This window comes from Mus caroli, chromosome 4, assembly GCF_900094665.2.
Source record: "Mus caroli chromosome 4, CAROLI_EIJ_v1.1, whole genome shotgun sequence".
Lineage (NCBI taxonomy): Eukaryota > Metazoa > Chordata > Mammalia > Rodentia > Muridae > Mus > Mus caroli.
Window position 1 is genome coordinate 129,508,307 of NC_034573.1, and position 13,351 is coordinate 129,521,657.

The following is a 13,351-nucleotide window of genomic DNA, read 5'->3' on the forward strand; positions in this document are numbered from 1 at the left end:
TGTGTGTGTGTGTGTGTGTGTGTGTGTGTGTGTGTGTGTGTGTGTTTGTCCCTGGAGGGATAGCAGTCCTTCCAGAAGGGGTCCCAAGAATATCAACAGCCTGCCACTTGCTTGCTTATTCCCCAATCCTTTCCGTTGAATTGGGCTGGTGGGGTTGGGCCTCCATCTCTGGGTGTTGTCTTTAGAAGTGGGACTTTGTCTGTGAAGTTCATCTTCAAGGTTGGGAGGCATGCCAGAGAACTAGAGGGAGACCTAGACTGGGGGTGCTGAGAAGGGACTCTGCAGAAAACTCTGGAAGTATTCTTGGACTATAAGGGATTTTTAGTAACCACCCTGCTCTTTCTGCTAAGTTACTTGTCTTTCTGACTCACTTGCCTCCCTGGCATGTGTGTTCCAGGCTCCTTCTTTTCCAGGGTCAGTCTTTGGGACTCTGAAATCTTCATACCCATTCCCACCACCCCTTAGGGCCCCATTTTCATATAGACAAGAAAAATTTCTCGGGAGTGGTGACGAAGGAAGACTTCCCCATCCAGAAACAGAAACACATCCCGGCTCTCCAAGCCGGGGTGCAGGCACTTGAAAGAGGAAACTGAGCGCTGGATTCCGCACTGAGAAGCCTAGTTAAGGTTGGACAGAGGTGTTGGGTGAATCCCCCGACCCTTGGCATCTGGGAACTTGGCCTCCAGCCTCTGACACACAGTGCTTGCCAAGAGGAAAGCACTCGTGTGCCCCTACTCCTCCCTGGCCATGCGGGACTGAGAGACAGCCCTTGCGGCTCCGGCTAATTTTTATTGATTGCAGCGGTCGGTCAGCTGTCAGGCGGGGTTTCAAGGGACCATTTAGAAAGCGTGTGCGGGTCTGGTTAACAAATTCATTTAGGGAGCCCCGGGCGGGCTCCTCCTTCCTCACCCTCCTCCCTGCCTCCCGCACGCCTGCCCAAGTTTTCTATAAATAATTGATCGACGCCAAAATGCCAACTCCAGAGGCCGCACAGGCTGTGGACCCGTGCGTGTGTGCGCGCGCGTGCGCTGGGGTGGGGGAATGGGGGTGACAGCTGAGGCACAGGATTGTGCTACCCCGCAGTCTCGCTCCCAGGACTTGCAGTGGTGGGGAGGAAAAGACCCGCACATCCTAAAGCCTGCAAAACCCGGGCCGCTCGGCGATCTGCGACTTTTTCCCAGCGGTAGCAGGGGTTAATCCGCACAAGTTCTCACCAGAGGCGTGGGGGAAAAACGTGGCCTCCGGCGTCTCGGGCCACGGTAGGTTCTTACCTTTGTCGCCCAGGATGCCATCGATGCTGTGTTTGGCTTTCTTCTCGCCATCTTCTTCTTTCTTGTCTCCTTCCTCGTCGTCCTCTTTCTTCCCGAACTTGATTCTGAGCACTCGGCTAATCGAACTCACTAAACCTCAGAAATGAAAGGCAAAAGGGGGAGTATAAGTTGTTGGGGCCGAGGAGTTGGGGGGGGCGGAAATCAGACAACCCCCAATCTCAGCTCCCAAGCCCTTCAGGCTTGCATTTCTTCCAGCTTTAGAAACCTGGCTCACTCCTGGAGCATGTATGTCCAGGTAAACCTGCGGAGGCAACCCCCGAGTGCTTCTCAGTTCGAATCCTTGGACCTTCACAAGGTACCTGAGCCTACCTTGTGCCTACACACACTCACCATAAGCCTACTGCCCTGGTGTTGCCCGGCCCTTGCTCCAGCCAGGCAGGTGTGTCCAGGCCCTGCATGCCTGCTGTACACAACGGTACAGTCAGACAAATATCCGGCAGCTTCCCCCCCCCACCCTCATCACAGTGTGGTCTGAAGACCTTGATTCAGAATAAAGGGGATGGGAGCCCAGGTGCACCAGCTCTCCTGGGGCAGGTCTTTCTTTCTCCAGACCGCTTTCCTCAAAGCTCAAGAGAACCTCACCTTCAAGGTTAACTTCCTTAGAATCCCCCTCTCCTCTTTTTCTTCCCGCCTCTGTTCCTTCTTCCGAACCTCTCCCTTTCCAACTTTCTCTTCCCCTCTCCCTTCCATCCTTCTGGCTTTTGCTTCACTGATAAGCCTGTATCCCCCCCCAGATGCCTATCACCCTCTCATCCCTTTCCTCTGTCCACCCCCCCACCCCCAGGCCTACCCTCTGAATCTCCATCGAGAGGCCTGGCCAGCTCCACCGCTGGCTCAGCTACCTTCTCACCTGAGGGCACCGTGCTTCGGTCGCAGTGACCGTCCTTCAGCAGCCGGTCCCGGATTTCCCAGCTGAACATCCCGGGGTTCTCTCTCTTATACTCCTCAATCTTTTTCTCCACATCCGGAGTCGCCACCTGCTTCAGAGGTGGAGGTGGGAGAGCAGGGACAGAGAGATGGGATGGGAGAAGGAAAATAGTTTTAGTATCAACCTCCCAAAAGCTTCCAGCCAGGCTGTCCCCTCCGGTGGCCACTCCCTTCCTCCTAAGATGGGTTTTGGGTTTTCAAGGTTCCAGAATGACATCAGTGGGGGCAGCAATAAGAAATAAAATAAAATACAATTCATAACCCTGTGGTTCCTCCACCTCCCCCCCCCCCATCACCTCAGGCAACGCCAAAGGGAGATTTCCTTTGGCTAGGGTCGAGATGCAGATGTAGGGACATTCCAGTGAAGCTTCAAAGTCTTAGACAATCTAGAGCTCAGCTAACCCATCCTTCAAAATTTCAAATAATGGGGACAGTATCTCAGAGCTAAGGAAAAGCTTCCATGGGAAGCTTCCGGACAACCAGGGCTGCTAGGTGACACGGGATATTGAGAGAGGTGACAACCAAGGTCTGTGTACTAGAGAAGGCCTGCTGCCAGCCTTAGAGGCAAAGACACTCACTCTGGGCTTGCTGCCTCCGATAGCCCCGGGTCGGATGGACCCAGTCTCCTGATACCGGCACAGAATCTTGGAGACACAGCCATGGGAAACACGGAGCTGACGGGAGATGACGCAGGGCCGGATGCCATGGTGGGCCATTTCCACTATCTTGTGACGAATGTGGTTCGGCAGGGGTCGACCATTGATGAAGACCCCACCAAGCTGATTGACCCGGCCTTGGCCAAGAGGGGTGGACACTGTGGGGAGGGAGGAAAGATAGTGAGTACAGGACAGAATGCAGTTAGTGTGGGGGAGGAGAACCCAAGACTCCTAACAGCTGATCTCCAAGGTTTACTTGAAGCTCTGGGAGGCTCCTACAGGGAGAAAGAGTCCTGGCTTCAGGGACTTGGATTGTTTGTCCTCCCCACCTCCCAAAGTCCCTCTACACTGCAGGAAATGAGTATACACCTTTGGGTGATGTAAAAGGCAGGAAGGACAGAGTGGAGCCTAGTGGAGAATAGAGATCCTAAAAGCAGCTGCAAATGGCTCTGGGCCGCTAGCTTGGGGGTCACAGGCCTGTTTGTTGCCTCTGGTAGAGGCTGACAGCTGGGGGGGGGAATGTAGCCCACCAGGTCAGTCCTACACCTCTGGCCGTTAGGACTGAACTATTGGATCAGTTAGGTTAAGAGGCTATTTGACTCCCAACATTTCTAGCTCTGGCTTGAGCACCCAGGATGCACCCACCCTGCACAGCGTGAGGACTGGGGATATAAAGCTGCCTGTGTAGCGTCTGGGAACACAAACCACCCCTTAGCAGATTCCCCGGCTTTTAAAAACACCCTTAAAGTTCTCATTTCGTTGGGGGGGGGGGACAAATCAGGGCACACTTCACGATGATCACAAGCTTCAAAATACCCCAACTTGGTCTCAGAAATGCAGTAATTGTCCCAGCAGTCTTTGCTGCAACTAAGATGGGCCACTTTGTGTGTGTGTGTGTGTGTGTGTGTGTGCGCGCGCACACACACACACACACACGCGCGCGCCTCAGGAAGATAGGCATACCTAGTGTGTTCTGGGGAAGGAAGAACTTAGGCAGGCCTTAATGCAAAGTCTACACAATTTTCTTACAGAAGGTTGGGGGGACACCCGGTGCACTAATCCAGCCTCGATCCCCCCAATTTGGGGACTCGCGGCTACAGAGATCTAGAAGATTACAACGATTTCACAGCGGCCCGAGCGGAGGAAGCAGACAGAATAATTGGAATGGGGGAGGCTAGAAGAAGCTCGGTCTGCTGAGCTGTTCCTACCGCCCCCTCTTTACTTTCCCGCTCCCCCCCCCCCTTCACCAATTTTTCTTTGTAAAAGTAGGTATCTGAAACCACTCTCAGATTTAATCAGAAATCGTGCGTCGCCGAGCCAGAGTCCCTCGGTCTCCGTGGCGGGGTACGCCATTAGCGCTGGAGAGCTCTCGAACGCCCAACTTTATATTCAAGAGCCTCTTTAGCGACCCGCACTCCGCTCTCCTCAGTATTCTGCGTCATGTTGGGCAAATATTGTCCTAATCCTTTGCGCGTCCTCAGCCGCCTGTTTTGCTTGCATTCGTTCCAGGAGAGGACTCCGGCAAATCCCCGGCTGCCGCGCTCTCCCGCCTGCGTGGCCGCTCGCGCGCACTTGATCACGCAGCCCGCTCTCTTCGCCTCTGTCTAATTCGGGGACCCGGCGGCTTCTCGCTGCCCGAGGGAGGGAGCTCCCTCCCTAGATCGCCGGCTGCCAGACCGCCCCTTCTCGCCTTCTCTCCCCATCCTCCCGCACCCACAAGTGGGGCCCACACAAGGACAAGAGGGGCGGCTAAAAAATAAAATTGGCCGCCGGTTTCTAACTGCTCCTGAGACACCATGGGCTGTCTGAGCGGAGGAAACTAGAAGACCCTTTGGTGACTGGCTGAAAGCCTTCCATAGGTTTAAATAGAAAGGAGAGGGGGCGCGCAAAGGGGCCCTTTCTCCTCTCCCGGCCGATCGCCGCCGGCCGGTCCCCTCTGCATCCCCGAGTGGCTAGAGAATTTGGCTGAATAGGTTTGAACACTCGAAACAGTCCCCTGGATTGCTGTACCCTCTTTTGGTCTTAGAGTTTCTCTCCCGGGACATTTGCAGACTTTAGAAAGACGTAGGGAAAAGTTATGTTTTTAATTTTTTTGTTTTTGTTTTTGCGGGGGAAATATGGCACTATGCATTGTTTTCAATTAGTTTGTGTCGGGGCCGGAAAAAAAAAGCCAGTTAGTAAGTTGCTTTGGAGGAAGCGGACGGTCTGGTAGAGTGGAAATAGAGTATCGCTTGTTGGTATTTCGAAATAAAAGGGGTTGGAGGGACCCCATCCCGACTTTGAGGGACCGATTCAAAACTAGGGAAGAAAGCCGGCGGCGCTGCGCAGAGACCCGGGAACTCTGCAGTGTCAGAGAAGAGTGGGAAACCCTGGAATTTACCGGAGCGCAAAACGGACCAGATGCGAATTCCCCGGGGAGTCGCATCCTGCGGGGAAAGGCCGGCTGCCGGTGACCCACGGAGTGCGGGCCGAGGGTCAGCGGAGTCCACGCAGAAACTGACAAGTGTCCGCTCTAGAAACTTCCCGGGTCGCACGCGGAGACTGGGACCCAGCAGAGCCCAGGAAGCCCCGCTGCTCGCTCCCCTTGAGGGTGCCACCTCCGAGGTCCTCGGGGCGGGGGACCCTGTAAAGACCTCCTGCGCGCTCTCTTACCTTCCAGGGGGAAGCCGGTGCGCGGGTAGTTCTGCCCCGGGCCGGGTCTCATCATCCTGGGGACCGCGCCGGGCAGCGCCGCCATTCCTGCGCACGCTGGAGACGAATCCAGAGTCGGCTGGATAAACCTCTTGGCGTCTCTTCCTTTCACCCCTGCTGCGATCCTCCTCTCCTCTTCTTCCCTCCCCCCCCCCCACTAGCCTCTTCCCCCTCCCTTCTGCACACCCCCCCCCACCCGGCTGCAGACGCGCCCCTTCCAGAAGCTGGGGGGGGGGGGGGGTGAGATGGGGGCGGGAGGAGTGGAAGGTGGCGACAAGGAAGTTCAAACAAACAAACACTCCAACCCCAAGTCCGCCTCCACCCGCCAGGCTCGGCCAGAAGTTAAGCCGAATGACACCGGCTGCAGTGGGCCGAGCAGGCCGGGCTCCCTGTTCCCAGCTGCGCTTTGCGGGCCACCCGCTCCCGCGCTCCCGGCCGAAGTTCCTGAGCCCAGAGGTTGCGGAGTAGCTTTCTTTGGGTCTTTATTTATATATTTATTCTCTGGCTCGGACTCCCTCCTCCCCTCGATCCCTCCTCTCAGCGCTTCTTTCTGCTCGCCCTCACACCCTGTCCCCTGGAGGACTGGAATGGGGACGAGCTCCTGCTCGGGTTTCGGACTGGAGGGGAGGTGACCCGAGCGACAGGGTTGGGGAACACAAGAGGAAAAGCGAGGGGGCGCGAGCGATCAGCTGGGTAAGTTGTGCAAAAGTGCTCAACGGCAGGGAAGGGGAGGGAGCAGGCTGCAGCCAGAGAGATCTGATAGGTTCGGACTTTTCTTTTATTCATGAGCAGGAAAGGGGGCCAGTTCGGGAGGGAGAGGGGACCGATAACGAAAAGAAGTCTCCAACGAATATTTTTCCCCCTTCCTTTTAATCTCCAACTCGACCTCGTTCTTTTTTTTTTTTTTCTTTCTTTCTTTTTTTCCCCCAGGGGGTGGCGGGGGAGGGAGATAATTTGAAACTCTGAGTCCAGGGATGGCGTGGGCCGGGGGTGCTCGGAGGGAGGGAGAGGGTAACTTCTTTTAAGTGTTGTCCAGATGAGCTGGCAGGTCTGTGCTCCGGACGGCTCTCAGCTGTCTGCCCGCTGTGTAGGAAAGCCGGCCTTGGGATGGGATCTTCTCTGTTCTCTCCGGCTATCATGGGCCTCCTGGACTAGGGTCCACCGCACGTGTCCCTTCTCCTTTTAGTTCACTAGCTCTGAACATTCCTTGACAACTACTCCCTCCCTGGGCGGAACAGAGTAGGGTGACATCCCCGGAAGAATTTTGACTTCGCTGATACCTGTCAGGGCTTTACTGCTTGCGCCTGGTCTGGCCTCCTGCAGCTCGGAGAAACACAGCAAGGTCTACATCCCCAGAGATGCTGGCAAATCTGAGTCTGCCAAACCCTCGAGAATAACCTCTCCAGCTCCTCCTCCAGCTCCTAGGCCACCACCTAGGAGCCCTTTCTAGTGGACTCAGGATGTCTGGGAGTCAGATGGGAGATGAGTGGGAGACAGACAGATAACGCTGGGTACCAACTCTACTCCTCCACTGGGGGGCTGGGGAGGTGGTGGCCCAATTAGATGGTTTCTCTCTCTCTCTCTCTCTCTCTCTCTCTCTCTCTCTCTGTGTGTGTGTGTGTGTGTGTGTGTGTGTGTGTGTGTTTGGTCAGAGATCCCACAATTCTCTGTTCTCTGATGCCACAGTAACCAGTGGTCTCTGCCTTAGGACATAGATTCCTAGGGTTGAAAAGCCCTCCCAGCAGGATAGGACGCCACCATTACAGATCTTTTGTGCCCCCCCCCCTACATCCCCAACACTCCAGTAAAAGGCCTCTCTGGCCCAGCCCTGGAGGTGAAATACAATAAACTAAATTCAATCCTCCAGCTCATGCCCTGCCCAGCCTTCTCCTGGAGGGGGTCAGTCTGGTCGTGGCCTGGGGGTGCTCTCTGCTGGCTGGCCTCAGTGTGTCCTCTCCCTTCCCCTCCTCCTCACCTGTGACCTTTGCCCCTCTCAGCATGCTACTGACCCTTTCTCATAGCTGAGGGGTTCATCAGACTTCTTTGTGGGGCAGGGGTGGGGGTGGGCTTCCGGGGATGGGAGCCCTGTGGAAAAGCTTGTTAAATATATGTGTGCAGGATTGAATGGGGAGAGGAGAGAGGCCAAGTGGTTTTAGACTCTGCGGCCTGAGTCACACCTACTAGCCAGGTGGGGAGACAGAGTTTTTGCCCTGTAGGTTGTTGGAAGGGGGTGAGAAATGCTAAGTTCCTGGGGACCCTGATCTGCTTTGACTCCTGAGGTAGATATCCAGGGTTTTTTTGTTTTTTGTTTTTTGTTTTGTTTTTTGTTGTTGTTTTTATATAAGCATGTATATATCCATGTCTTTCTGTAAACATACAGTACACACATTTAATGTAGTCTCCTTCAGTCTTCCATCTGTCTGTCCATTCCTCTACCCCCACCAACACCCTCCTGGTATGGCAGACTTTTAGCGACTCTCCTTTGTGTGGTGGTGTGGTAGCTCTTCACTGACAAATTTGGGTTTTGATGTGCAGGTGAGGTCTGTGTAGGCCTGTCTTGGGTCAATCTTGGGTAAATTAATTGTGGGCTCCTCAATGGGGGGTGTAATGCTGTCTTAGCATAGCTGAAAGCAAAGTTTGAGAAGGGGTGCCATGCATATTTTGACTGTCTCCCCTTCTGGAAGTGCCTGGGACCTGGGCTGTCAGGCCTAGTTTCTTCATACCAACCCTGTAGCTGGAGCGAAGTTGGAGGTGGGGCAGACACCCAGCTGGTAACCTTGGTACAGAAAGGGTGTTACTGGGGGCCCCTCAGCATCCTTGGTGACCACAGCATCCTTGAGGTGATCTTCTGCTCAGTCCTCCAGGAAGGAAGACACAGAGGCTCACTACCCAGGCCCTGCACAGGACACATAGCTGCTGGGGATCCCTGGAGCCCAGGCAGGGCAGACACCAGAGGGGAGGAAGTGGGCTTGTCTGTCAGAATGAGCGTGGCCATTCTCGCCTGTTGGAGAGCAATTTCACAAATGATTTTTGCAACAATTAAGAAGTGTGGAGGGGTGAAATGGCGATTTCACATCCAGCAGGGGAAAGGGGGGTTCACCTGGGGATGGGTGGTTGCAGCTGGGGTAGGGGAGAAACTCTCCTGCTTGGCCGGTCCCCTGGCTAGCCCCCAAGTCCCAGGGTACCCCCTCCCAAGTCATCAATCAACTCCCAAGGCCTCCAGTGCCTCAGAGGTTCTCAGGGATCCAGTTCCAGCTGTGAGCTCTAGCCAGTGCTTGCCCTGCCCAGCTCTCTCTCTCTCTCTCTCTCTCTCTCTCTCTCTCTCTCTCTCTCTCTNCTCTCTCTCTCTCTCTCTCTCTCTCTCTCTCTCTCTCTCTCTCTCTCTCTGTCTGTCTTTCCCTACCTCCCCCAACCCCCTTCTACCCTCCCTCTCTTCCCTTTCCCTCCGCCTCAGTTCTCTGAACACTTTTTCTGTCCCTGCCTCCCCTTGTACCCCCGCCATCTGTCTCCTCTCTCCTCTGGGTTGCTTTGTGCTTAGGGTCCCTCTCTCTTCCTCCTTGCTTTTCTGACTCCTCCCCAGCGGGTTTCCTCTGCCCGACTCTGTGGTTTGGTCTTCCCGCCTCCCCATCTCCATGGTTTCCAGAAGTATGACCGGCCTCCACTGCTCTGTGGGCTGGAACTCAGACCAGAATCCTTTGGTCCAGATGGGGCTGGACCTTGGGGATGAGACTCTTCATCCCCCTCCCTCCCCTTCCTCCCCTCCCTCCCCTCCCCCTTTCCTCTTCCCCATTCTCTTGTTCTCTTTTCTTACTCCTCTTTCTCCTTCTTCCTACCTTCCTTCTTCCCTCCTCCCCATCTCCTGCCTCTTTTCTTTTCCCCCCATTCTTCCTCCTTTCCCCTCGCCCATTCTCCCTCCCCCTTTTCTTTCCCTTTTCCTTGTCTCTCCTTCCGCTCCCCTCCATCATCTTTTCTCTTCCCCCCCTTCTCTTTGGTCTCAAGGTATATGACATCCCCCTTGCCCCCACTCCCTCCACCACTTGTGTTCCAGTGCTGTCCCTCTTGGGCAGCCATCTCCTTAGTCTACCTCTCCCAGCCTCGTCTGGAATCTGCACACAAACTCTCCCTCTCTTAAAGAGCTGCAGCAACACCAACCGTCTTCCGTTCGTGCTTCTAGCAGAGCCCTCCACAGTGCATTAAGCAGGGAAGAAAGAAATGGGGAAGGGGGCACTCTGGACTGTTTGAAGGGATGGGGTACAACTGGGGGACGGTGGCCCTGGTTGCACAGATCTGCACAGGACAGATAGAAAACGTGAGAGTTCAGCCAACTGAAGCCTGGACCCCCAGCCAGTGCCCACTGCTGGTGCCCCAGTGCTCATGCGCGTTCGCTCTCTCTGTCTCTTACTCTGTCTCTGTCTCTCTCTCAGAAGTGGATACTGTTTACTTCAGCTCAGATACAGTGAGCGGTTTCAGAAAGTGATTACCCACCGCGGCATCTTTCTTTACAGGGTGCTAAAGACACCCTGAAGAAAAAAAACGGGGCTTTTGATTTGGGGCCTTTGATATTTCCTGAGCCTCTGCTGGGCCAGAGCCACCACCTGGAATGCCTGTGTTGGGAGAGACCAGAGAGTGGGTGTAGGAAGGGGACAGGCAGAGAGTAGCCTGGAACTAAGCCCCTGAAGTTCCTGAGGCCTCCAGGTGGGAGTCTGGAGCAGAACTGGAAAGGATTCCCTGGGGACTCAGCCATGCCCACTCTTTTAGGGACTAGGTCCTTTGCGGGAGCAAAGTGGTGAAGTGCCTGCCCAAGGAGGACCAGGAAGCCCAATTGTTCTTGTATCTTACATTTTAATGCCCCCCTCTAATAAAATTAATTTGCATAGAGATTGCTGTTCTCCAGGCTGAGAACCACACACTGAGAGCCAGATGCCTCGGGGTAGGGTCTGAGGGCTCCTCCGCTGACTTCCTAGCCACCTCTTTTCCCCTTTCCTCATTTCCCTCTCTCCCCCTTTCCCACCCTCTCCCCCTTCTCTTCTACCCTGCCACCTCACTTCCTCTCCACAGGTCCCCGCTCCTGTTCCCAGAGCTCTTCCCTCCCTCCTCTTTCTCCTTTCCTCTGCTCCCCACTGCCTCTCCTTCCTTCTCTGTTTCTTCCTCTTCTGCCTTTCCCTCAGGCCGGCTCTCAGAGCCTGCACCTCCTAAGATTCTAGAAATGAAGAGCAGGGCGGATGAAGCTGGGGGAGGGAGCCAGGAGATGCCAGGATGGCACCAGTTATCCTTGACATTGAAGATGGCTGGCCCTGGCTTCCTCCTCCTTGTCCAGATGAACCCCTCCTGCCCTCTGCTTTCCCCTTGGTCTTTAGGGATACAGCCAAGGCTGTCACTAGGATCTGGAATATCCTTTCTTTGGTCATGTCTTCTCTCTTTCCCTTTGACTCCTGGAGAGGGAAAGAGCCAGGAGTGGGAGCCCCCCCCCCCCCGCCCAGCTGAGTGGGGTTGGGTGACTTTGTATGCACCCTCACTGTGTGTGGTTGGGAGCCTGTGTGTGCACACATGTACAAAGAGCCTGTGAGCACAGCCTGCTTTGGTGCACAAGTGACTTCTCTGGGCTCCCAGTAGCCAGGACAAAAGAGCAAGTGTCAGATGGAACCAGGCTGCTGGCTCTGACCCCTTTAGGTCCCTCCCCCAAGTTCAATTTGCACCAAGTCTGGGTGTTAATGGGTTGTAGACCTTGCCCTTGGACAATTACCTTATCAGGGCCGAGCATCTATGGCGCTTGCAAAGTGTTTTCATTAAACAAACCAAAGGGGGGCAGTGAGCCCGGTGTAGTCTGACCTGCAGCCAGGGGCTGTGAGCTGTGAGCCAGGGAAGGCCTCAAGCCCAGGGAAACTTTCCCTCAGCCCCCCAGGCTTTTTAGGGGGCACCAGGAAGACCAATAATGGGGAATGAAAAGATCAAACGCTTCCTGTTCTCCACCACAGATTGGCCAGTTGCCAAGGGGGAGCCTATGGAATTGGGCTCCTTTGGCCTCTGGAGTTCCTGCTTCCTCCTGTTTCAGAATTGGTTCATTGGAGAGGGAGGCAGTCTCTCCACTCCTGTCAGCTGGAGCAAAGGCCTTGGAAGCTCCTGGAAGCTCTATCAGAGGGAGGGCATTGTTCTGTGGATTGCTTCCAACTGTGGTCATAGATGCTTAGTGCATTCTCACTGAGTGAACGAATGATGCTCACACAGGCAGGCTATCTGGGTTCAAGAAAGAGCCGAGGGGTCAGTGATTCGCTCTGAGCCTTCCCACATTCTCTGCAGCCAGGATACAAGGTGGAGTAGCAGGAAGGTATGAGGCCATCTGTGCATGGTGAAGCGGGGACACAGCTTACCAGTCAGTTCTGAGTTTGGTGGTTGGGTTGGAGCCTGGTGCCCTGCTTATAGCTGGCACTCAATACATGCTGCCTCCTTCTTGCTGCCCACCCCCTCTGCCTGCCTCCCACCTCCCCTGCCTGGCAGTTGGGTATTGGGCCCATCTCTACCTCCATGTTTGGGCTATGTGCCCTATAGAACAAAGGATGCTCAATTGAGAGCCAAGCAGAAAGATTAGGACTTGTCCCAGACCTCTGGATACACCCGTTCCTGCCCTGGGCATTCTCCAGTGAGAAGTAAGCTAAGTTCTGACTCAAGGTTATGGTAGGAAAAGATTTTTAACTTAGATTTCTTTGACTCGAAAAAGAATTGGTTTCCCCTTCACTGATACCCAATATCAGGCCTGGAGTGGACACTCCAATGAGTGAAGGAAGGAAGAAAGGAAGGCAGGAAAGGTGGCAGGGGATTGTATGCCCTGGAGGCATGGAGGGAGTAGGGGACTTGAAGACCTGGGAAGGCTGGGGATGGATGACCTTGCCCAAAGCCTTTGTAGTTTCTGGAGGCTCCGACCTGACTGGCAGGTGCCCAGCAGAGGAAGGAGGCAGCCAGCCTGGACCTCTGGGGCCGCCTGGTGCCCAGCCTTCATTGGAATGTGTGGGTGGAAGGGATGCATGCCTTATTTGTCTAGGTGAATTAGAAGCACAATCCCCGTCTCCCAGAGGGAGCCGTTGGTTCATATTTATACATTTGGTCTTACAGGTGTAAAATAGGGTTCCTTTATGCTTATATCGTAATTTTTCATTTGAATTTCAAGCCTTTATTCCCTTCCTTGGATTCAAGCCTTCCTCCCGAACTCGATTCTCTCCATACCCATTAATTCCTTCATCACAGAAATGAATTCTATCTAATTTTCTATAGCGGCAGTTAGAGCAGATCAAAAAGTGCCCGGGCAGAGAGGCTCCTTCCACCACGGTGGCTGTCGGCTCCCTGCACCCCGCCCCCACCGAGGCTGAGGTTCGGAAACCAGGGCCAAAAGCCTGAAATAGATGTCTCCTCTCTCCATCAAGACCCTGCTGGCTGGTGGGAAGGGGTGGAGTGGGGAGTGGGGCAGAAGAGACCACAACTGTGAATGTAGGAGAAAGTGGTCCTACACCATTTGGTTCCCACTCAGAGGCAGGCAGTGGGCAACGGTAGCCTCACCCTGGAGATGAAGAGACAAAGGCTCAGAGATGCAAAGTGGATTCCATGAGGTCACAGAGCTTGGATGCTGGAGGCACCTGGGCTTCATTATTTTTATCTTTAATGGCTTGCAGGGCTAGAGATGGCTCAGCAGTTAAGAGTATGTGTTCTCTTGCAAAGGGCTTGAGTCTGGTTCCCAGCACCCATCTCAGGAGGCTC

The 13,351-nt window shown here is 54.6% G+C and overlaps 1 protein-coding gene across 2 annotated transcripts in view; it reads right to left on the reverse strand.

The window, feature by feature from the left end:
- Pax7 (paired box 7) overlaps window positions 1–5,724 on the reverse strand; it is a 96,224-nt gene extending 90,500 nt beyond the window's left edge. Inside the window, exons 1-4 of one of the 2 annotated variants that reach the window (XM_021160850.1) lie at window positions 5,567–5,724; window positions 2,837–3,072; window positions 2,182–2,311; window positions 1,272–1,406 (exon numbers count right to left, since the gene is read on the reverse strand). In XM_021160850.1, coding sequence (XP_021016509.1) covers window positions 1,272–1,406; window positions 2,182–2,311; window positions 2,837–3,072; window positions 5,567–5,651 — 586 coding nt within the window. In that variant the 5' untranslated portion in view covers window positions 5,652–5,724. The remainder of the gene's footprint in view (window positions 1–1,271; window positions 1,407–2,181; window positions 2,312–2,836; window positions 3,073–5,566) is intronic. The other variant, XM_021160851.1, reaches the window with a different exon arrangement.
- Between the last annotated feature and the right edge of the window lie 7,627 nt (window positions 5,725–13,351).